This window comes from Boleophthalmus pectinirostris, unplaced genomic scaffold (assembly GCF_026225935.1).
Source record: "Boleophthalmus pectinirostris isolate CB_2022bp ecotype Guang Dong unplaced genomic scaffold, ASM2622593v1 HiC_scaffold_4, whole genome shotgun sequence".
Classification (NCBI taxonomy): domain Eukaryota; kingdom Metazoa; phylum Chordata; class Actinopteri; order Gobiiformes; family Gobiidae; genus Boleophthalmus; species Boleophthalmus pectinirostris.
In genome coordinates, this window is record NW_026571353.1 from 10,856,798 (window position 1) to 10,882,403 (window position 25,606).

General features: G+C 38.2%; 1 protein-coding gene across 1 annotated transcript; it reads right to left on the reverse strand.

Annotated features, from left to right (window-relative positions):
* On the reverse strand, nucleotides 1-25,232 carry mxd1 (MAX dimerization protein 1). The gene is made up of 6 exons (XM_055161345.1): nucleotides 24,564-25,232; nucleotides 23,626-23,725; nucleotides 15,443-15,472; nucleotides 10,251-10,365; nucleotides 8,832-8,991; nucleotides 1-4,357 (listed from the first exon to the last, which is right to left on the reverse strand). Exons 1-6 carry the CDS (start codon nucleotides 24,628-24,630, stop codon nucleotides 4,161-4,163), a joined length of 669 nt encoding a protein of 222 aa, XP_055017320.1. The 5' UTR covers nucleotides 24,631-25,232; the 3' UTR covers nucleotides 1-4,160.
* Between the last annotated feature and the right edge of the window lie 374 nt (nucleotides 25,233-25,606).

The following is a 25,606-nucleotide window of genomic DNA, read 5'->3' on the forward strand; positions in this document are numbered from 1 at the left end:
TGGTAAACAAGGGTTTCAAATGTTTATTTCTGTAATATGACTGGCAAGTATATAAACTGCATTCTTCCTTGCATTCCACAAGTTGTTTCCAGGGGTTTTTTTCTTTCACCCCGTGACATTTTTCTTTTTACCTGTTCAAACTCTTCCAATTCTTAAAAAATAAGTGCACAAAACGTCCACCTTTAAGTTATTGTTCAACATTCAGACATTCGGATCATTGGAGGCGATTATGGACAATGCTGTGTGTATGTAGTACTTGTAGTAGTAGTAGTATGAAGTAGTGTAATGCACCACGCCTGAGACAAGATGAAAATGAACGGGAATGACATATAATTTGTCAATGTTCATACAAGTGCAATTTCTAAAAAAATGTTTGGACACTGTGTCAGATGTAAATAAATATGAATAACTATATCTCGATTTCTAAGAACAATAACAATTCACCAAATGTTGCCAGTGTGTACTAGTAGTAGCAAGATAAATAGAAATACTTTTAAAATAAGTACATTTGAATGCCTGAAATGCTGATATTGTTCTATAATGGGGAATAAATTAAGTTTCTGATAAAGATAAGCACAATTTTGGTGAATAAAGTAAGTAATTTTTCCTCGAAATTTGGGTTCTTTAAATCTCATAGATGGTGTCTTAAGGTATAAATAGCCACTTTGTGTTATAATGCTATGCTATGAAAATGAATAAAGATTTTGAAACGCAAGACGCCCTGATGGTAAAAAAAAAAGCGAGTCTGCCAGTGCCTGTTTGTTACTGGAGGTTTCCACACCTGCTTCAAAGAGACAGATGTTAACAGCACCAAAGTCCGTGCAGTGGGTTGTAACAACAAGCAATGTGGTACAGTTCAGTTTTTTTATGCGTTTCCAATGCCTGAAAAATATCAACTTAAGATGAAATTTACAGCGAGAGCAAAAGAATCAAAAATAAAATGCAAACTTCAATTACACCATTATTTTAAAATATTGGTCAAATGTTAGGCTGGTTAGGGTCTCTTTGATAGTATTTAAATTGCATAAGATATTTTCGTGTTTTTCTAATTATTACTGGTTTGGTTTGTACAAAGAAAATTGAGAAGAAAAGTAGAAAAACACAGGAAGTAGCATTCTAAAGCGAAAAACCTCTAAATATGTCATCAACTAATCTGAAAATCCCATCTAAAATGCACGGACACGGAACATATTTTTATGGCAGTTAAGCCTTCTGCAAAATAAAGGTGGTGTCATTTATTTTTATTTGTCTAATTATAACTATTGTGCGATTCAGATGTTTTGGCCCATTATGGTTGCTAGGTAACAGTTACGGAATTACCTCTAAACACGTCGTATCTGCTGCCAGGAAGTCAATGATAAACTTCATTCAAAATAATAGATGGATAGAATAGAAAGAAATAGGCTTTTTGTGTCTGTGTGTGTCAAATTGAATATAATGATTAGTAATGATTAATGTTTTAGTGAAATTAGTCATCTAACCTGTCATATGCACTTTAAATGAAGGCTTAATACTCTGATAACTGATGTCTCCGCCCTTAAAGGTTAACAAGTGCCCATGCAGAACTTAACTGTACCACTTTGCTTGGTGAAAACTGGTCTTTTTATGTCCCTATTTGGTGCCTGCGCAGTTGGAGCCCAGGCAGCGCGAGTGGGAGGAACAACCACGCACGCATTCAACCCTTTCATTCACAGGCGGAAGACGGACTGTAGATGGACAAACAAAAAACCCACGCACAACACTTAACGCTTTCACATGACGTGTTTGAGTGGACTTTTTTGCTTTTTAAAAAACAAAACAAAACAAAAAAACACATTATATTCTTGTTTCCATTTCCCCCGCCTAAGCAACATTTTTTCCATATTTTTACCCCTGAATTTATCTCTCTGAGGACAGTGACGAAACAAGGATGGGCTATAAAAATGATCTTTTTGAAGACACCTGCCCACCCGCGTCAATACATTTTGCCGGTAGTGTTCGGAACTAGTGTGGCTACACATTTTGAAGAAAAAAAAAGCAGCAAATTCACCCTAAACAACTAAACAATCCTATTTATAAAGATTTTGATATAATGTATATTTTTTATCTTTTTTTGGTGTATCATCTTCATGCGCTAGAGACTGGCTAATGTTGGAAATATAAGGTTGTTCATTCAAATCTACCTCAATTCAGGCATTTTGCATCACCTTCCCAATTTGCATCACTAGCTTGTCTCTTCCTCTTTTATATTTTTTAATTCACATTTTCTAACTTATGTAGTTTTTTTTTACCCTATTCGATTAGAGACAGGATACGTCTGAAAATAAAAATCAATCAACCACAAAGAAAACCATTCATTTTTTGTAAATAGGAGCACCATGTTGAATCGTGAACATACAGCAAAGCCAGGAGGCACAATTGTAGACAGTCTAAATATTCGACTAGGCTGTGCAAACATAAAAAGTACATTTAGAAAAACCTCTCCACAACCGCACAAGAACGTAAGCTATAACTAATTAAATAGATATCTTCTATATATTTAGTGTTGCTAATAAATACATTTGTTGATAGACATAGAGTTCTCTCTTTCTTTCAACTATTTACATTAAACTTTCTCTTTTGCTAAAACAATAAATAGCTATCACGAAGGCAAGTCATGGATAGATAGAATATGACATCTGTAGTGGCTTTTGAAATGCAAACGCACAGAGGAGGATATATTTCATGACGTCCTGTGCAGGTTTGTTCCATAAAGCCCAGTTAGCTCTTTGTCCCGACTCTCACCAACCCATTTCAGGCAGGAAGTACATCCAACAGTAATAATGCACCTGCCTTTTCCTTTAAAAAAAGCCAAAGATTCAACAAGTGTGACGAGATGGTTCACTAGAATGGCGTGATTTGGAAAAGTAAGCTGTATGTGAATGTAACATATATACTGGCACATAAGAGGTTTGTAAAATAATTTCAGAAGTATTAAAAACTGAGCACAAGTAATTGAATAAATATGATATAACAATATGTTTAATTGTTTTGGTCTGCTCCTGTCAGAAATCTCATATTGTAGGCGCTTACCACTACAACCCAATAGACCTACTGAGTTTGTGAGTTGAGCTGAGTGCTAATTTTAGCTACATAAACTGGCTACATACTTCGTTGGTTGCCTTTCACAAACTGAAATTGAAGTAAAAGGGGAATTAAGCCATACTAACCTGAAGCATGCCGTCACACTTGTAGTACCGAGGCTTTAGTGGAATGTGTCTTTTGACTGTTCTCTTGTCAGTTAGCTCATGTAGCGGACAGCGAAAGCACCTGCCCATAAATACAAACAAGTAACCCGGGGCGACCATTTGTTGTACCCTTGTCGCCGCTAAAGGCCGAGAGGTGAGCAAAGGACATACACTGGTGTTTCGGATGAGCGCCACAGTCTTCAGAGAGAGGAAATAAAATAAATTCTACCCCCAAATCCCCCCTAGTCCCTTCACAATCTCATGCTGCACAGATATTTTTTAAAGTTTTTTCTGTTTTTCTGTTTTTTGCTTTTGAGTAGCATGTGTGGACATTTACATGGAGGGAGGGTAGTGAGTTGGTTGCCCGAACTGTCAGGCTTTGTACTAAGGGGACGTATTGCTGTCAACAGTCTAGCTTATTGTCCACACGAGACTCACAAAATGGCGCCATAAGTTTGGTAACGTTTAGCGCGGCGAGTTTTTTTTTTTAAAGAGACAGTGTAGTAAAAGATGACGTTTTACAAAAGTGCAAAAGTCCCATGCACAGATGCGTGATTGAACTTTGGGTAAACTGTCTCCGAGATGTTTTTTTCGTGAGTGCGCGTGTGTGCGTGTTTACGACCACGGTGAAACTTCCCATGGCTCTTGAGGCGTACAAAAAGAGGCAGTGGGATATTGTGTGGTAACATTCTCTGGCTGAAAGTTGTGTTGTATTATCGGAGGACGGATGAGATGGGAGGGAGGCGAAGAAGAAGCGACCAATGGAGTGTCTTCGAAATCCCACTCGTTTTGATTGGTTTGTAGCAGAGTGGGTGACACCATACGAAATTAACATCGCGGGTGTCTCAAAATCTGGATGGAAGTTTGTGTGTGTGACGACTTGTATGCTTGGTCGATCCTGGAGGGGTGCGGGATGAGGCCGTAGGGGGCGCTGTTTAGGTGCTTTATTTGGGATTAGGAGGTGAGCAGGAGCGGCTTGAGCCTGTCCGGAGCGTTCTGCAGGTGGGGCAGGCTGGCGCTGGAGTAGCCCTCATCGCTACAGCTGCTCCGGAGGCTGCCTCTCTCGTCCCCTGAGTCACTCACGCTAGAGGTGCTCCACTCCAGGTCACCCAGCAGGAAGTCTGTGCCCTCCACGTCCACGTCCAGGTCCTCTGTGAAAGGGTAAACAGACAAGGGTTAGAAATAAAAATGCAGATACTACTCAATACCAACTCTAGTGTTGATACTGAAAAAAATAATAATATTAATAAGGTGCATTGTGTAACTTATCTTTTCTAGTGGAGGGTTTGCCAAATAGAGATATATCTATAGGTTCATCACAGTGTGGTATTAAACCTTTTTATCTTCATGGAAACCAAAACCAGATCTGTGGAGAGGCAGCCTGGCTCACAGTCAGAATGCTGTTTTTTCTAGATATTTTTTGAGCTATAAAATCACCTGTAATTGAATAAATGTAAGGTAGAGCTGTTTAATGTCATACTGTGGAACATTCCAGGCAGAGCAATGACATATCCATAGAAACAAGAAGGTGATGAACCTCTAACCAAAACATTACACAGTGCACCTTTAAAGTTAACACTAAATCAACTGTTCTGCTACTAAACTGGTGTTTGACTGGCATTGACTTCGGTTCCTAGTGCTTTTTTTTTTTTTTTTTAAGCAATTTTACTACAAACTAGTTATATTAGCAGCTAGTCCGTCAAAAACGTCAAAAACTAGGTGTGTCCTGGCTCCAGTGGTCATTGCAATTTCAAGAAAAGGGTCAAATACAGTAAACTGGAATAGTGAGGAGTAGCGCAGAATAGAATAGTTTCCACTCATGTGCATTTTTGTCAGATAAAACAAGTTCATGTAGTTAGAGTTACCACCCTAATAATTTACTATAATAAATATACCATACTAATAATGAAATTAAATCGCTCCACAAGGATGTGTTATGACAAAGAATGAGTGAAAATCTGAACCTACTTTGACTCATAATATATCCTACAATGATAGGCTCAGCACCGCCCTTTCAACGCCTCCGAGCTAAAAGGAGATCTGTGTGGGATGAACCAGTGCCAATGCATCTATTTCAATGTTTAGTCAACACTCAACTGTCTCAGAATTTTGAACATTTTATTTCAACAAGAAAAACCTGGCAAATGTCAAAATGTTGGGTAACTGTAGTTAACAGAAAAGTCAGTCTTTGTTTCCATAGTGACAGTTATGTAAGGTGACAGCTTCATAAATGAACAAAGGGCTGTTTTTGAGCAACACTTTCTCCATCAGTCTGGACCACAAGGCGTTTTGAAGGGAACAAAAGGTCTAAGTGCAAAAAAAGTAATCAATAATGAAGTGATTTCTAAGTCCCTTTAGACCTATGTGCCATGTAAAAATACAAATTAAGCAATATACTAATTAAAATTATTATGGAGCAGATTCCTTAAATACATTTTTAAGTTTTACTTTTGAAGCGTGAGTCTAAGAGATTGTTTCTGGAGGGTCTCATCAGAACCTGCCTTTCCTTCTTTTTATTTTTAGACCTAACTATAATCTTTTAAATAAATCATTGACCTGTGCAGTTAAGCATTGTTGCAACAAAAGTCAGCTAAATCAGTCTTACGTGAAATGCCATAGATCTGTACACGTGACAGGCTTTCATGTTTTCTTAATTACTTGGTTTAGTGGGATAGTACTTGCTATTTGTCATAGTTTTACATCAGTTAAGAGGCCGTTTGTGGGGAAAAAAGTTGAGAAAAAGATACAACAATACTAGCCAGGCTGGCACCACCTAGTGCCTCCGCTCAGTTTCTTTTCTCTCTAGCAACTAGGTCAGGAATCAAAGTACAATAGACGGTTTGCAAAAACCCTGGAAGTGCAAATTCAGGCACCAGCCAATCAGCGAAGAGTCATATATTCAGTGTTGTCAACGATTACCAAGATTGAGGTTTTAAAGCCGGAGTAAAGGGAATGTTTGGTGAATTTCATCAAGGGGAAAGATGTTATTGCCCTTCTCCCTACGGGATTTGGGAAAAGTTTAATATACCGGCGCATTACATACGTCATGATTAAATAGCAGCAATTGGTTAAATGATAAAAAGTACCCACCTACCATCGAGCAGACGAAATCTAAGGCTGCGAGGTCAGACGGTTTGTAAGAAGTGAAATGGAGTAAAATCGGCTGATGAATCACACTACAACAATACAGCAAGTAGAGCTGAGTTTGAAAACAGGGCCTCTGTACCTATGTCATCAACAAATTCGATCCAAAATCCAGGGACAGTTTATGCGATGTCATCTATTTTTATTTGTCTAATCATAACTATTGTGTAACTTAGATTTTCTTTTGGTACTTGTTTACATTATGGTGGCTAGGTAACTGGAATTATCTGCTGCCCATGTCCAGCAAGTAAAATTACTTCACCAAAATAAATAAAAAATTAAACTGGCATGATTTTCAGTGAATTCTTACATAAAATTAGTTAACTATGTTTTCAGTCATCATACCTGTCATATACACTTTAAGTCTAAATTAGTATCACCTTAGTAACTGAACTTGTAGAAACAAAAGCTTTTAACCTGACTTTAAATTAATCGATTGGTTTTAGAAATGTCTCATATGAAAGCTAAAACCCTCCCAAATTATGCTCAATATACTAAAATAAATTTGCTTCACTGAAGAAAGATTGATCATTTGACGAACACAGAAAGGTCAGATTTTGGCAAGACAAAAGTTTTGTCGCCTTGTCATATGATGCACCCAATCCTACATTACAGCCTCATCTGTGATCAGTTACTGATCAGTCAATTAGTAGGTGTGTATAAAAAGAACCCCAGCACACCAGACCTTCACATCAACTGCAACTTGACCTCTGACAACATGCCTAAGATCCACCCTGAGACCAAAGCATTAATCATCAAGAGGCTGAAGACCAGATCCACTGCTGAGGTGGCTGACACCTTCAATGTGTCTCAGCGTCAAGTACAAAGAATAAGAAAAAGATCTGAAATGACTGGAGATGTTTTTGACAAGCCCAGGTCCGGCAGACCCCACAAGACAACTGCTCGGGAGGACCGTTTGTTGATTCGAAAATCCAAGCCCAGCCCCTTTTCCACTGCAGCAGAGCTCCACCAGGCCTGGTCACCTCAAGTCCCTGTGACAACCACAACAGTTTGTAGAATTCTGTCTCGAAATGGCCTCCACGGTCGAATCAGTGCACAGAAACCAGCACTAAACAAAAGGCAATTAAAAAAACGTGTGGCATTTGCCAAGGCCCACAGCCTGCTAAAAGGATGGACACTGGAAAAGTGGCAGAAGGTGGATTTCTCAGATGAATCCTCGGTTGAATTACATCACAGCCACCACAAATATTGCAGGAGACCTACTGGAGCCCACATGGATCCAAGATTCACCCAGAAAAGTTAAGTTTGGTGGCAGAAAAATCATGGTCTGGGGTTCCATCCAGTATGGGGGTGTGCGAGACATTTGCAGGGTGGAAGGCAATATCAATAGCCTAAAATATCAAGAAGTATTAGCTACCTCTTACATTCCCAACCATAAAAGGGGTCAAATTTTGCAGCAGGATGGTGCTCCATCGCATACTTCTATCTCTACATCAAAGTTTCTCAAGGCGAAGAAGATCAAGGTGCTCCAGGACTGGCCAGCCCAGTCACCAGACATGAACATCATTGAGCATGTCTGGGGTAGAATGAAAGAGGAAGCATGGAAGGCAAAACCAAAGAATCTTCGATGAACTCTGGGAGGCATGTAAGACGCTTTCTTTGCTATTCCTGATGACTTCATCAAGAAATTGTATGAATCATTGTTGAACCGCATGGATGCAGTCCTTCAAGCTCATGGAAGTCATACAAGATATTAAATATAGATCTCACAGCACCACTACTTAATTCACTGACGTTATGCAACATATTTTTGTATTTTAAGTAAATTATTTGTTCAATTTTCTGTAGGCGACAAGACTTTTGTCTTGCCAAAATCTGACCTTTCTGTGTTCATTAAATGATCAATCTTTCTTCAGTGAAGCAAATTTATTTTAGTTTATTGAGCATAATTTGGGAAGGTTTTAGCTTTCATATGAGACATTTCTAAAACCAATCGATTAATTTAAAGTCAGGTTATAAGCTTTTGTTTCTACAAAATGGATAAGCGACAAGACTTTTGTCAGGGACTGTAGTAAACACATTTTGTCAAGGGTAACAATGATGTCATTGAAGAGGAATAAAATAAGTTTCCAGGCACATTACACTTTTTAACTTTATGGGAGATTTATCTTAGCAACCTCTTTATTGTGGCTTAGCATGTCTTCTTTCTATTCACCTTATTCCGCTCCACCCACTTTTATCTCTAAATTCTCCTAAACGGTGCTTTCCGGGGGTGGCACTAGCAGTTAAATGGGGATTTCATTCATGTCAATGGTGAATTTGATTTTTGCAGCTAAATTATGACATAAATTCGGTTAATTTGTGGAAAATGTTCAATGTTCATGTGCACCAACAAGTCAACACTTCACTGATTCACAGCTATATCGTCTGTATTGAACTTATTTGCTGTTAGGTTTGGCAGCTCCGAACAAAATAATACAATCTGAACGATGATGCTGTATATTTGTGTGTGCATCTCACCCTGGTCGGAGTCGGACTTGTCTGAGGCCGGGGTGGAGCCGGTGCTGTCCATGCGGGTGCGCTCCACCCCCAGCTGCTCCAAGCGTCTCCTCAGATGTCGCTGCTCTCGCTGAAGCTGCTCTAAAGTGTGCTGTGCTCGCCGATCGCTCTCCTCCAACCTCTGCAAACACACACACACACACAGTTCATATGCATCTCTCATTGTCAAGGATGCAAGGATATTACACTCAAACTTCCTATTAAAGGTGCATTGTGTAACTTTTCAGGTGGAGGGTCCATTGAATGCTTTTCTCCATGGAGACATTATTGCTTTGTCTGAAATGTTTCACAGTATGGCATTAAACCTTTCTACCACCATGGAGAAAACATCAGGTCACATCAAAAATACCTGTTTTTCTAGTTTTTTTTGAGCTATAAAACCACCTGTAACTGCAGCTGAGTTCAGTGTCATATTGTGGAACATTCGAGGAATGACATCTCCATAGAAACAAGAAGATGACAGATCCCCAACCGAAAAGCACTTTTAAACTTTAAATACAATTCTCCAATGCAATATACCACAATAAAACCTGATTGCACTGGTCATATAAAATCACTCACTATACAGTCAAAGAGTTCAAAGCAAAGGGTGGCTATTTTTAAAAATCCATCTAAAACAAGTTTTGCATTATTTTGAGTTTTTTTTTTTTTTTTTTTTACTACTTTCCATGTGTTTCCATGCATGTATTTGATGCCTTCAGTAAGAATCTATAATGCAAATACAATGGAAATAAAGAAGCAACATCAATGAGTGTGAGGGTTAGGGTTAGGGTGAGTGTCCAAAACTTTGACTGTTAGTGTGTCCAAAGTGCACTGTGCCAAATCACAGGTCATTTGCTTTGCCCTACAGACCCTGCCCAGGAAGAGGCCACCAATGAACTTTTTCCTTTGTGGCTGAAGTGGATAAAGCACTCATCCACCGACCCAAAAGTCACCAGTTCGACTCCCGCTGCGACCAGTGTCTACTGTCTTTGAGTCCTGGGCAAGACATTCACCTTGCCCATGTTTAAATGTAGTGTGTGTGTGATTAACGATGGTCAGAGGGGCCAATGGTGCACATTCCATCTTCTCCAAGATAGCTGTGGCTAAAGAATTAAGTTACTTAGTTATTATGACTAAAGTGTAGCGTTTAATTAGGGAAAAGTCAGCATAAGGTGTCACTGTGTTTTATTTCTGAACATTCGAGCCATCTATGCAAATGAATGATAAGGAAGGCACCATGTATAGATGGTGCTCTTTATACAAATGTAACCTTACCTGCCCTAACCCTTTTTGAACCAGGCCAGGCAGACTGATGACACTAGCCCCCCACACCTCCTCCCTCTCGTCTCCTGATTTGGACGCTCTGATTGCTGTGGCGTGTCTAAGTGGGCCCCTCACCTTGATGTGGTCTTTGGCCTTCATGAGCAGGCTCAGTGTGGTGTGCCGGCTCGCGTCTGGTCCCAACGGAACGAGGGATTTCAATCTCTCTAAACACAGCCGTAGATGTGCTCGTCTGTGGGGAAAACAAAAAGAAAAAAGCATTGTTATTTAAAGGTGCATTGTGTAACTTTTTTGGTGTAGGGGTCAAATGCTTTTTTCTGTGGAGATGTAATTGCTTTGTCTGGAATGTTTCACAGTATTTGCAAGTGTAGAGACCCCAAGCAGAAAGTTACATAGTGCACCTTTAAGAGGAGCAAACATGGTCTAGCACTGTGTCTAATATACTAAAATTTCTACTGATGCATGTCCAGCTTGTGCTACTGAGGGATTTCATCTAATACATTTTTATTACTCAGGAAATAGCTTTAATTTTCTAGATTTCTTTGTTAATGTACTTATAATATAATAAATATTTATAAAGCATAAATGGGCATTGCTTACACAGTGGCTCTGGTCTGCTTCAGTAGCGGCTGCATGGAGGCCTCAGGTGACCTTTGTTATCTTATTCAAATAAGATAACTTGAGTACAATTAGGCTGGGAGAGTGTGCAATGACGATATACGTGACATGGCGGCTATCATTGCTGACATTGCAAATTTGTTTTTCCAGATTCTTGTCCAAACTAAATTATTAAATCAGACTTGGTATAGGAGCATAATGCAACAGCCTTATAAAAGCAGAGACTTAAGAGGTTCACTGTGCAAGTTCTGTTGAAGGGTTCTGTTGAGGGCTGCTTGAATCATAAAATGTTTGGCACTTATTCAATTACATGCATTTGTATTGCCAAAAACAACATCTGCATTGAGCAAAGGTTAAAACTCTGGACTATAAATGCATAATGTCCCTTTAAAATATATACTGACATGTCTTACATGTCCTTAATTTATGATGTTGTATTACATAAAACTATGTTACTAAAAAGTGAAATATATAACTACAGGCATGTTTTGGTTAACAGTCACACCACAACATACAGCACTTTAAACAACTCTAAAGTTTTAGTTTGATATTTAATATGTTCTCTCTCTCCTCTGCCCTTGCTCCTGCTGTACTCGTGTGGCTGTGGTAGCTTTGGCAGCTGTTTAGATTTGAGGTGGGCGTCTGTGAGCACTTGACCTGCTGTTACACAACACACCTCCGGGTGGCTCGGTGCGTACGTGTCTGAGCCCAGGGAGAGTAGGCGTGTGCGCTGCGTCTCAGGTTAAAATGGTTTTGGGGCAGGCAGCTGTGGGGCTCACTGTGCTCTGTGCTAGTGCAGGTACTGAGGCAGGAAGGACTGCATTCAAATGTATGGACACAGTCATTTGACTGTACTCATCCCCATTTAGACAGCCAAATGTCAGCCTAGTTTTAAACAACGCCTAAAGCAAGACTAAGTAATAATTAAACTAGATGTGAGCAATGCTATCTAATACTCAATAATATTATAATGAGTACTGTAATAAGTGCTGTTTTGTTCTGTATGTAGTCTATGATTGTAATACTGTGCTTGTGCTGTTTTGCAGAAAAATGTTTGAATACTGGCTATTATCTACAATATAAAATTGTGCAAAAAATGGAACAGATTAAAAATAAAAATGGACAAACTTATGTTCTAATATTTCAAACAAGGTTGTACTTTTGTGTTTAATTGTACAGTTTTTCCAAATTTGTATTATACTTAAGCCTCAGCTAATCAATTTTGAAATGTTTTAGCATATTTCTGCTGAATTGCCAAAATATCTTCTAATGATTGTTATCGGGATTTAAATTTGTTTTATTTCTGACTATATCATCCAGTCCAAATAGAACCCCTTAAATGAAAGCAATGCAACCTTAACAGTGGGCATCCAAATCATGTGTCCAAATGTGAACATAGCAATACTAGATCCAAACCATACTAAATTAGACCTATTTAAAGTCAATGTTAGGACTAAACCATATGCAAAACATTAAACCACTACAGTAGCAGTATGATATTAGCGTAGATCCATAGAAGCCAGGACAAAACCAGATCCAAATGTTCACAAAACCAGGACTGAACCAAGTCTACACTTTGTATTTACACTCTACCTGGACACAAACATGTATCAACTACACCAGCAATAAACAAAGGCAAACAACCCAGGGACACTGTAGATGTGCAATATAAGGTGGTTCCCTGGTGCACAAGTTTTCCCCTTCACAGACAAACACCATGCAAATGAATATCCCACGCATACATTCAAAGCAGTGCTACAGCTGAGAGTTAGAGCCTGCTTCTCAGCTGACAGTCCAAAGGGCATGCAGATTGTCATTACATAACATGGAAATGCCCTGGCCTGTTCTGACATAATAAGGATCATTGGGGCGGGCTGCTGTTTGTTAAACACCGATGATGAACAAAGCAGGTCACATGATCTGACCGAGAAGATAGAAACACAGCAAGCTAACACCCAAAGTCACAAGTTGTAAGTTAAATGCTGAATTAACCATATTGTAAACATACATATTTGCTTTGTTGCGTTGTTATTGTTAACAAACATTGAAAAAGTTCATGAGCTACTTATCTTCATATGCTATTGCTTTGCCTGGAATGTTGCAAAGACTCGCCTCTCCACAAATCTGACCTGTAACTTGGCCTTGTGGTGTCACCTGCTTGTGTCCATGGAGAAAAATACATCAGATGCAATTGGTGGTTTTCAGATGACATTACAGTATTCTATAGAACAATATTAATGAATACAGATAGGAGCAGCTAAAGTGATTATTGTTACTGTATTTTACTTATTTTATTACTGTAATTGAAAATACCAGGTTCAACATTTGTAAATTCATCTTTTGGATATTTCATGGCAAAGTGCAATGTTGTCAATTGGAAAAGTTGGCTCTTGCCCCCCATTTGGGAGTATGACATCATCACATTGTAGATACAGAATCTGAAAACTGGCAATACTGTGGAACATTCCTGGCCAAACAATCACACAAGCACATGGTGAACCCTCTAACAGAAATGATACATATAATATCTTAAACAATTTGATGGAACGTTTGAGCTATTTCAAATGAGAAAACAATTGTAAACATAGCTCAATACCAAACTACTACAACTACCTCTGCAACACGTTATGAGTGAGTTTACTATCTCCTGCCTGTTCAAACAACTCCATATTGGACAGATTCTACATTCTTGTCACCAGAAATGTCATAAAAATATTTGCAACTTGTGTGTAACGTCCAGTAGCTCATCTCTAGCCTCTCACCTACTAAAAACTTCCAACTAGTTCAGCACAGCCCCATACTTTAACAGAGCAGCAGTCAGTCAGCCTTGGACTTGACCTTTGAACCCAGAGAGGAGCTGCAGTCTACAGCTACCAGTGGCGACTGCCCAAAGCTAGCAGGAACATAGCAAAGGTGGGGCAGGGAGTCTCATTACACAAACACGTACCCAAATGCATGAGTAGTGACTGAATCTGCTAAAGACAAGTAGTATAGTCCAGAATACAGAAGATCTATCTAGTAATAAATAATTGAAGGCATTGTGAAGTTAACGGTAAAGTTAGAGGAAAAATTGCTGTATGATTTATTGTTTATGATGTCATTCATTGCTTATTTCAATTAATTTAATGTATTTACAGCTTATTTCTTTATATGGTTGACAAATAATGGTCAATAGCCTTTAAAATACAGTGCCTTAAAGAGACGCTGATGAGACTAATGACTCACTTCTGGAGTCACTGGTGAGTATTTCTCTTTATGCATTGATCATCTTTTCCAGTGGTTGAATTTGCCTTTGATCACAGCTATTTTGCATAAAGACAGAACTGCTTCATAGCTTCAAGTAGATAACTAGTTATGGTAGTCTTCAAAGCGAATAATTCATGCAGAAGATATTTTTATTTTTGATATGTTGAACAGTCCTTGGTGTAACTGTGATCGCTCTAAGCTGCTTCTCTTGTATTAGCCAAGCCAATATTGCAGAAAAGGGAGGAGGGGGAGGGGGAGGGGTGCCGTTTCACTGGCTTTGGTGTGAATACTTTGGGTCTCCTCTGAGTCATTTACTACGTGCCATCGGACTTAGAGGTGGGAGAAAAACTGGCAGGAAAAGTAGTCGATGCTTCTCGAGTTGTAGCACGGCAAGTTCTGCTTCTAATTTTGACTTGAGTCTAGTCTGAGGCTTTCTAAAGAGGTGTGATATGCACAGAGCTGGATCCCCGGGTGCCATGTATTATTCAGACCGGGCTAGTTTGGATCAGCTAGCACAGGGTGGTGGCTTTGAGAGGGCGATGCTACAGAACAAAGACAAGAGTGATTTTAATATTGGTTTGGGTCAGCTGAACAAGAAAAGTAACAGAGTCCAAATCATTATCTCAATCTTCTGCGATGTTTAGATTAATTTATAATGAAGCTAAATAGTAGCTGTCTGCAAAATATTGCGCAGTGGATGCAATTTGAGCGCTGGCCGTGGTTAGAAAAAGGCTAGTGATGGAGTAGGAACAGAAACAAACAAAAGAGCTACAAGGATTGCAATGTGGTGATGTGTATTAGTGAGGGGCAGGAGTATTGAGTTGTGGAGAGAGATGAATGGACTAAATAAATATGGCAGCTTGATGATTACTTTATTATTTTTTTGTAAGTCAGTTTAACATATAATAGTCTCTAAGCTCTCAGGTTAGTGTTCATGCTCAAAAGAGCACTTCTCACTTAGCTCTCCATAGCAACCTCCAAAATATGATTCTTGTTTTGGTGCTTATGTTCCATTATTCTTCCAGCTAATTATTACTTATGCCAGTATTGTTATAACTATCTGACAGTAGGCGCCATTAGTTTGTGTACGCTTGTCTATACTACAGCCAAGTCCATCAATAGTATTATTTCACAGTGAGGTGCCTGCAGTGGCATTTTGAAGCTGTTTTGGCACCTGATTGGTTCTTCTGTGCCAACATGGATTTATTCCTTTAGATAATTTTGGTTCCTCCGACTTGAATGACCGTCAGAGTATTGACGTCGGTCATGGTTACGTAATTAAAAGTGATATGAACAGCTTGTAATCACTTGTGTCTGTCATTATCATTTACAATACATTTCACAGCACATGGAAAATACTTTTACAACATTGAGTCTCTCTACAATGTGCATGCGCTTCAGTCCACCATGCAAACGTTATCATGCTTTCTTTGTGTACTACATACCTGTTTTTTTCCATTTCATTGTGCGTAGACCTGTGAAGAAAAGCAAAAACATATTAGAAATGTAAAAGATTTAGAATTTTTAAAGGAGACACATTGTGCAAAAGTTAGTGTTTAGCTTTTCTATGTCAGATTATGTGTTTCCATATTATTTGTAATGCTTGACAAGTGACTAATCAGTATTATCCTGCATCTTAGATTTTCACCTATCCCTTTTATACCCACTTCCCTATACTAACTTTTCTTTACTGAAAAAAATACTCTGGATCATACATGTAAGGTAAAAAAATGTGTAAGAATAAAACCAAATAAATGGAAATCCACTGCTTGCTTGGTTGAAAAGCAACTGGAGTGGCTGGGTTTATCAATTCTGATTTCTTTATAATAATGATCTACGTGCTCTAAGCTATATACTATGCACTACAAAAAAAGCATTATGTCTTCTATAATAATAACCCATGAGAACTATAAAATGCATTAACAATCAGAGTTCCCCAATGCTTTAGTCCAAGGCCTTACTGCAGGGAGAAAAAAAAACAGCGTGGGAGTAAGTGAGTAGAAGAGCTGACGAAATGAAAATACTGGAATACAAATTTAATAAAAATCATAGAGAAAGCTGCAATGGCCTCGCAGGAAGCTTGTGTTTTTTTTTTAAGAGCAGGAGGATCTTACGAGGCTGGCGCTCCATGGGTAAACATAGTAACAGTAACTAGAAACAGCACAGACCCTCAAGTCCAGGCATTATCCACTGTAGCTATAGTTTCTTGGTACTTTCATTTCATAGTCTAGTGTCTTGGATTCTGCAGATATGTCCAAATTGGGGTTGTGGACTAAAACTAGAGCAGGTATTGATACCAAAAAAAAGTAATTAACAGGACATAAATGAACCTTTCCTGAATAGGTTTACAATGATCCTCATGAACCACTAAGAAATCTACCCGTATGACTGAGGAATTACACAGGTATAAGCCCTCACTGTAATTATTATATATAATATTCCTTAGTATTGCTGAAATGTTAGTATCGTGACAACAGAAGTACAAAGGTTTTTAGGAGAAATTCAAGATAAACTATGTAAAAGAAATTCTGTATTAAGGTCATTTAGCACTAACTCTAACCAAAATGTGATATCAATACACTATCACTGCGTTTGAAGATTATAATATTGTCTGCCAAAGGGTATGCATTTGAGCTACTTAAAAGCATACCCTTTTAGCGTTTAAGTAGATACAGGTGTTTGCCAGTGTCCAGTGACTGGTCAGAACCAAAGCTCTTGACATAACACAGAGGACAGGACTAAGACTAAAGTGGGAAACTGGGTCAAGTGCAGTTTGTGGACATTGGTTGTGTGTGAATCGGGGCAGGTGGGCATTGGTCAGGGCAAAAGCCAGAGAAGAGGATCCTCCCTCCTCCACCTCGCTTTGACCTTAATCTAATCTTAGCTCGGTCACTGTCAGTGCAGAAGGACACGCCCCCATCTCTGGACCACGACCGGAGTGGCTCATGCTAGAGAGATACTGTTATACAGCTGAAAATCTGTGCAGTACATACAATGTGAAATTCGTATCTCAAATTATTATGGATTACTTTTTCAAAACAATAAAATCCCACATTCTAGTTTTGAACAGTTAGGAACTTGTCTGTAACTCTCAGTAGCATGTGCATGGAGGAATCCATCTTGCATTCTGATAACTGTATAATATTAGAAGTTGAACATGTAGAGCCCTCAAACCTGGACAAATTCAGATTATTGGATCAAGATGAGCATTAGGCAAGAGTTAGATGCTTTGGAGTGCTAACCCCAGAGGACAAAAAACAAAAGTACAGAAGATTATCCAGGCAGATGTTCTTTAAGAGCTATGATCAAGCTTCTGGCAACCTATTTTTGGAAGTGACAAACCATTTGACCATTTCCAGATACATTTTTAAAGCACCACTTCTTTGAGGAAGCACATTTTAGGACAAATATTCTGCTTTCTCTTTGTAACCATATTTCCAGGTTTTATTTTTCAACATTACACAAAGAAGTAAAATTGCTACCATTATATTTGAGATGACTTGGATTAGAATGTTTTTTTATTCTTCCATAGAAAAAGTAAAATAAGTAGTAGCTGCAAATTTGTTATATGCAGATGTTAGGGTTAGGGTGTCTGTTGCATGGGGCATAATGTTATTTTAGCTGATTCTTGGGGGGCTGTGGAGCTGGCCACCTTGAGCATTCCTGTTTGGGTCAGACACTGGTGACATAACTGTGAAATGATCCTGGTTCAGAATACTGCCCTGTCCACTGGTCCGGCTGAAACTTGCCCTGTGCCCTGTGGTGCCCTGTGGTGCCAGAGTACAGCTGATACAGCTGATTAGTTAACGATAGGGAGGGTTTAATATGTGTGCATTAAGTACAGGTATTTTAAGAACTGTGACTTGACATTTAGTAAACAGTAGTGGTTTGTGCATGGTTCTACTAATAATGGGAAGATCTTATGAATTTCTAACACTACTGTTACATTTTACAGTCTAAACTGAGTTGCACTGTTGTCCGCAAACAAATATGCAGAGGTAACTATTGACAAATAACTATAGCCCCCAGTCTAACAGAGTCACATGGCAACAACTGTCAGACAGAGGTCACCTGCTACACTATTGTTTGACCACATGCCATCTATTTAAGGAGATCTCTCTTCTGATTGGATTAAATAGGTCACCAGGAAATGGTTGTTGGCTGTAAACAAAATGAACAACAATGCTATTAACTCTACTACAAACGTAAATGCTGGCAGGTGGTTTAAGCCAGTGAGCTTTTGCTAAAACATGAGGGTGGAATCCTAAGTGTAAGGGGCAGGTGGATATTACCATTAATTGTTTGAATGGTTGTTCTTCACTTGTACATGTTTTGAAGTTGCCAGCCTTAATTAATAAAAAAAAAAATTAAGGCTGTATAATATATTGCAATTGAATCAAAATTGCAATTCGAGTTAGCGCTATTATTAAATTAGAACGTTTGTATTTGTAGATTTAAAAGGATTTAGAAAAATGAAGAACATCCATGACAAGATGAGATTAACTTGGGGTCTGTGAAACCATCCAATAATCAAATTGTTCAGAATTGTTAGATTTTAAGCAGTAGTTTCAGATGACTCAAATAAAACAGTACAGTCCCCTCAGTGAGCAGCAGGTGTCTGTGATGGGGGATCTGAGGCGTAACATTGAACAAAGTTAAGGCAGAAAGTCATTTTAAAATGATAATGAAAGTTTACCTGGGCAGGCAAGGCAGTAAGGTATTCTATTTCTTTTTCTTATTCAATCAAAATTGAAAACTAGTCATTATTGAGTTGGGATGCACCATATTTCCAGGTTAACCATTTTCTTTTGAAACACATTTAATAAAATCTCTTCCTTGGAAATACAACTGCATTTGTCTTCTTACAACTGGCCTTAAAATGAAATTGAATCAACCGGATTATAACCGAGGAAGGTAGTGTAAAATTGTTGCCTGATATGCGAAAGGTCTTTGTTAATTGAAAACACTGGTGGATTGCAATATTTTAAGAACAAAAATTAATTTAAAATGGAACTGTAAGTAGTGCTAAGTCAAATTAACCTTCTATGCACCTATGTTATTCAGTACACTGACAGCATATCTGTTATTTAAAACAAGAACAGAGCAGATGCACCTTGCAGCAGGTGAGCTCCAGTAGACATATGGCTTTGTCACTGGGTCAGGACTACAACCATGTTTCACTATACATCTCGTTGATCTTTTCACATTACTGCTTTTGTTAACAGCTAAATCCACTCGCAAACACTGAGAATATGATATGGGCCATATGTGAGCTGCTTTGATGCATTGAGGTAAACTGCAGTGAAGGCCTCCATTTTCCGTGCTTCACACATATGACAAGATCCCTCTGTGATTTGTATAGAGCGCTGCCCGCACTAGCACATACATGCAGGAGAGTGGGGGAGGTCCCTTCATCTGTGTAATGGAGGAGCTGCTGGTTCTCTCCAAAGCTTTGCCAAGAGCAGGAAGAGTGGAGGAGGTGAGAAGGGGGAGAGAGACTACCAACACGGGGGAGGGGAGCGTCACTATAGCACCACTGACAGAGTACACATCAGTGCTTGCATCACAGTGACTAACCCTCCCCCAAAGCATCGCACAATATAGGGAAGCACCAACCTCATGCTCCATACTGGGAGACACACCACTGCCCTACATTTGAAGTCTGCAGCTAAACGAAGCGCTGGCTGAACTATATTGTGCTTTGAAGTCTTGACATGTTTTCACACTTCACACCACTTTCACACTGGTGAGCCACTTTTGTAGCCACAGCTACAAGTTCATGACAAACGCCTTTCTGTCCCTCACCATTCACATGAATTCTTACATGTCAAATGTGTGCATGTGTCATGCACAAGAGCACAACAACTGTAAGCACTTACAGTATTTTCAAATTTTCTAGTATTTATTTATTTTTTTTATTCTGTTGTGAGAAAAAAACTGCATTGTATTTGATAAAATAGCACAATGTAAACACAACCGCTCTACTTGGGGGTCTGCAATGTTCTTTAAATAGTTGTAAATGTATTGACTTGGATCGCTAACAATCATTAAATGCATTAACAACTGCATAAAATGAAACATTCACCTTGATTTTGTGCAGTTGAATAATATTTTATGCTAGAGAGGAATTTTTCAGTCAGTAACAATGCAGAACTACAAAAAGGCTATCCTTACGATACTATGAACATAATGGCTTACTATGAGGAAGCGTGGCTGCTGTTTTTGAATAGTAATGAGAAGGAAAAGGCCAACATAGCGTAAACTGTTGTGGAGTGGTCATTCAGTCAAATGGTGCATCAAACAAGGTCAATCTCACTGCAGATAGTATCAAACAAACATATTGCTTACTTATGGCCCCTGCAGGTATAGGTACATAGCACTGACAGTTATTTAAACAGACTTAACTTTAAATACAAACTCTGTGTACCTTTTTACTGTCACTTAAAGCAAAAAAGTAGGTCAAAATGTGGTGAAGAAACAACATGGCCGTACTTCAAAGGCATTGAAAGTGAACTATATGGGAGAAGTGTATGCCTTTGGCAAATGTTCACCCTAGAAGATCAGCTGTGGAACACTCAAGAGTTTTAGAAAATCAATAGTGCATGATTCTCCAATTTGAAATAGAAAAAAGACATGCAGGTTCAAATTAATTGCTGTGGCATAGTATGTTATGACTGACATTGAATTGAGCGTTGTATTATTGAATTTAGGTAAAGTGAATATTTTTATTTTGAACAAATGCAGACAAAACCATCAGACATGATTTTTGTTTGCATTATAATCAGTGACTGCTTCACTCTCCTTGATTTAAAGTTCCTACATTATGCAAAATTAACTTGTGTGAGCTTTAAGACATGTTAGAATATTTTTGATATTAACTCATTAAAAACATACCTGGAGTTGTGTTTTGTTTCATTCACACGTTTGAGTAATCCTGCATAGGCAGTTTATATCTCCCAAGATCAAAATGCTCTGTTTCAGCTTATGATGTCATGAAGTGGTATTTTACAAGTTAACAACTGTTTTTTTTATCTTTTGTTTAAAAGAGATTGGTAATTCCTGGGCTGAAATTATTCAAATAATTCTAGTGAAAGGGTATGGACTTTAAAAACACAGTGGAGCACTTACTATATAACCACATGACATCATCATGTTTTCTTTTTGAGAGAAGAATACAGCCTAAATATGCAGGGTTTGTGTGTTCAACATGTATGAATAAAATAAATACAACTCTGGGTATGTTTTTGATAAGGAAATAAACTACTATTAACTGAGAATACAGAACCTCACTCCTGTCTCTTTGTTAGATCTATTGTTTGGGTCCATTTACGTTGCATAATAAACGTGGGCGAGATCAACATCCTGACCAACCTGCTGGATGTGGCATGGCGAACTATACTTGTCAAGCCGGCTTTATTAAAACAAATTAATGTCTCTGACTGTCCTTGTCTTTATAACAAAGCCACACTGTCATATTTTCTGGCAGCACCATTCACCCACACAACTACAAAGTATGGCCACAATTACGGTTAAAGTTTATTACTGATAGCGGAAATACCACAATACTTACTGAAAAACAAATGCAAATGCAAACTAAAGGAAACTACATTTTTGGTGCGCTTTTTATTACTACAATAAACAAGATGTTTTTGCTTTCATCAAAAGGTGCATGTCTTTACTACAATCTCTGATAAGAATGCTATGAACACGTAATTGTTATCATCAGTTCAAATATCTTGTTCATGAAATAGCTCAAGTTACCAATCATGTAAGATCTACTTAGAACTGTCAAACTATAGCAGGGATGGGCAATTATTTTTTCCATGGGGCCACATGAGAAACAGAAAATACTGTGCAGGACCAAAATGCTTAACTTAATTCTGCATAATATAAAATGTATTTTTAATAATAATTTTAAAAAGCAGTAAATAACATTGTTTTAATGAGCTGGTAAGACTGGTAAGAGTATAGGTTATGATTAATCAATGAAAAAGTGAGGTTACCTTTAAAAAAAGTTTTTTTTTTTTTATGAAAAAACACATCAAAATAGAAGAAATGCAGCTTTAGTCCATGCATGAGATAAAATTATAAAATATGTTTATTTTGTAACTACAAATTAGTTTAAACGCCCAACACTGGTCTATAGGATCAAATTGTGATTAGTGAGGTGTTAAGTATGTGCTAATGTGATATGAGAACAACATCAAGAGATAACTAAGTATATTTGGGCACATGTGAGCATTGGATACAGGGTTAGCCAAGGTAACAGACCTATATATAAAGCTATTTTTAGGCGGGTTCACCTTAAAAGTACCATACATCCTGACTGACTAATCTCCAGAACAGGCTCACAGCCAGTTCACACCTCTTGAAGACGCATGACCAGTTTATCAAGCACAAACCATCTACTGGAGTGTGGACTGCTTTGAATGACAGCTTATACATTCACCGTGATAGGAACCGGTTGCAATTTGGAAGACACTTCAATTAATTACTGGTATTATTTATTTAATTAATTAAATTTTTATGCTTTTTACAATAATCCCCAGCATAAATTGATGCTTCTAATCAAATGCTATGCTGTTCTAGCTGCTACACAATCGATTCACAGAGGCAACATAACGTTCCAATTAATTCTGAACTTTGCTGCCGTCTCATCACTTCGCACCTCGCGACACAATTTAATAAGTATTACATCAGCGCAGATACAACTTCTGCTGTCCACCCCAAGGCTCCACCAATGATACAAGAGGCTGGGTTGTATTTTTAGTTTAGTGTGTATGTGTTAAACCATTCGATCTTTGATTAAACTGAATGGGAATTTAAAAATTAAGTAGTCATATTGCCACATTGAAAAAACAGGACCAGTGTGTAGTGTGTGGATCAGTTACCTTGATGGCCCCACTTCCCTTTTAGGACATCTGAGCGGTACTGATGTTTGCTGCCGTCACTCTAATAAACAGCACATATTTTATATAGAGATTTAAAGGGAGAGGGGCGAACTGGTCTGTGAGATAAATTAATGGGTATTTTGTTATTAACAGGCATTTTGTTTTTGTATTTATTCATTTTCAGTTTCAACATTCAGCTTCCATGTATAAAGATTGTAGGGTTGTGTTTTTGGTATTTTTGTGTGATACTGAAGGTGTCAATATTTTGAAGAATGTGCTGCATAAAAGTGGTTTATATGGTCAGTAATGGGCTAAAGGTATAACAGTAGCTTTCTGCATCACTGCTTGGATCCAAAACAGAACCATAATGCATCACTCACTTTGTTTATTTGTTGACTCATTCACATGGTCAATATTATACACAATGGAATGTTAAAAAAATTTGATGTCTTCAACAGTCAAATACTGTCAGTTACTGCCATTCATGTGCAATATTTTGTTATTACATTTTATAATAATATTTCTTAGTAATACAGCTGCAACGCCACATGCATTTTAATTGAACATTGTATTATATTATGTACAGTCCAGTCTTGTCAGAATATGCTACAATATGTCAACAGTCTGGGTACAAAAATGCTCCTACCTGATGCTTATTTGATACATGGCACATAAAAGGCAACTTCAAATGCATAAGAAAGTCTGTTTCAAAGTAAGCATGCATTAAAAAAAATTACCTGCTACTTGTGTTTTTCTTGCTTTTGCTTTTCCTTTTCAAGCTCTCCCTCTCTTGACTGCTGATGAAGGGTGGGATTGAGGCATAGCCATGTTCAGCTTCTGCAGACAGATAAACAACACAACACACAGTGGTCACATGTTGGTATATCAGGCAATGGTGCATACGAAAAACACAGGACAGAACCAAGGAAATAGGTGGTAAGAATAATCTTATCGAACATTTTTATGCTCAAATCTAACTGGGGCAGCAGTTGCTATACGTTTTGCTGTAGTTCTCCCCTCTGCCTGGACAATGATGTCATCTTGAACTGAAATAAACCCGCTACTGAACCACAACAGAAGGGAAAGGAGGGGCTCCCATAAAACATTGTCTCCTGCATCTAACACATGTCAATTATCATTATATCTGAGAAAAACCTCCTAAAGAATTCATAATTAGTTTGCATATGTGCAGTTATATTGCATGCATGTGGTGTTTGAGTGGGAGGTGCATTGTGCAGCACTGTTGTGAAATCCCTTTAGTGCTATTTTGAATGCAAAACACACCAAATGAATAGAACAATTAGGAATATTATGCAAGTAGAAGCCTTTGAACTAGAGGTGTCATGACACTGTAAGAAAGACTGTGCTTCAATTACAAAACATTAATATTAATAGGAATGGGAATGTCTTAATTGATGAGATGGGCAACCACAATATTTTATTATCTCAAAGAAAAGGCTAGATGCATCTTTGAAAGGCTACAATGACACGAGGTGGTCTAGAAAATTCCACATGACCAGTCTAATGAAAATGTAATAGCAAAAACAAAATTTAAAAATTTATAATTAAAATAGAATTTAATTTAGGGGTCTGGCATTCACTATGGGCTGCATGCTTATGATACATTTAATGCATTTATTTTTGTTCTCCCCAATGTAAATGTATAGAAACCTACCTCTTTCCCTGCGGTCAAGGAATTCAGCAGCTTCAATCAACAACTGCAGCATTCCGACCGCGGCCATTTTCAACAATAACACTGATTATAATGAAACAATCCGAGGAGGGGATCCCGTGGCTGTGCACACAAGCTGCTTCTGGTCCTGCACTGGCTTCCCTCTTGCTTCCTTGACTCAGGTGGCTCTTTTCGGATTATTTCAAGGCAAGACGAGCGACTTCTGCGATGCAAAAACGGGCTATTTAAAAGTTAAATGCTTGGGTATCGTTACAGACTCAAGTGGTTTTAAAAGCTCTTTAAAAAAAGGGTTTTTCTATAAAGCCAAGTGAAGGTAGCTTAATCGCAAATTCCTTTTCGGAAAGGTTGTTTTGACCCTTGAAAAAAAATCTTTATCGTTAATGGCAGTTTTAGGTAACTAGATCTTGTCATAAAATTAAAATGGTTGCCAAAAAAGAAGATAGGCAAGGTTAGCTCAGATTAACAGCGGCCAAATTAACGAGAAAATGTCTTTAACTCAGTTGTTTATCAAAAAGGAACCTTGTAAAACAGTAGCGACGTCTTTTTCGATTTACAAAGACTTGCCTGGAGTGAAACTGCTGAAAAAGGAGCGAGAAAAAATTAGGAACAGCGAGTGTTTATCAAACTGCTTCCAAATAGTGGCTTGTTGATCTGAACGATAGCTAACAACTGTACCACAAAGCTCCTGGCAGCGGCCATCTGATTGGATACTGGACATAACTACTCGAGTTCCCATTGGCTATTCGTCATGTCAATCATGGAAGGGGGTTAGCTGTTACTGCAACTGAAGACCGCGGTCCGCCATTACGGCTCTAGATAGTCGCTTAAAATACACTATCAACATCCGAAACAAATAAATTTACACAAATGGACGGTTGCACATGATATAAATAGAATAATTGCAGATACATGTGTAATGGTTGGGTTTACCATCCGTTTAATTACGTTATTAAGAGGATTAGGTGTTTAGGGCTGGATAAATACTGGAGCAGCGGTGCAAACAGAGGCAGTCAAAAAAGTAGACA

Bases quoted from the DNA above. Each gene is read 5' to 3' on its own strand.
- mxd1 (XM_055161345.1), bottom strand. From the start codon at position 24,630: ATGGCCGCGGTCGGAATGCTGCAGTTGTTGATTGAAGCTGCTGAATTC. The intron at 23,726-24,563 runs GTAGGTTTCTAT...ATCTGTCTGCAG, and splicing joins CCTTGACCGCAGGGAAAGAG to AAGCTGAACATGGCTATGCC. The intron at 15,473-23,625 runs GTAATTTTTTTT...TTTTCTTCACAG, and splicing joins AAGAAAAACACAAGTAGCAG to GTCTACGCACAATGAAATGG.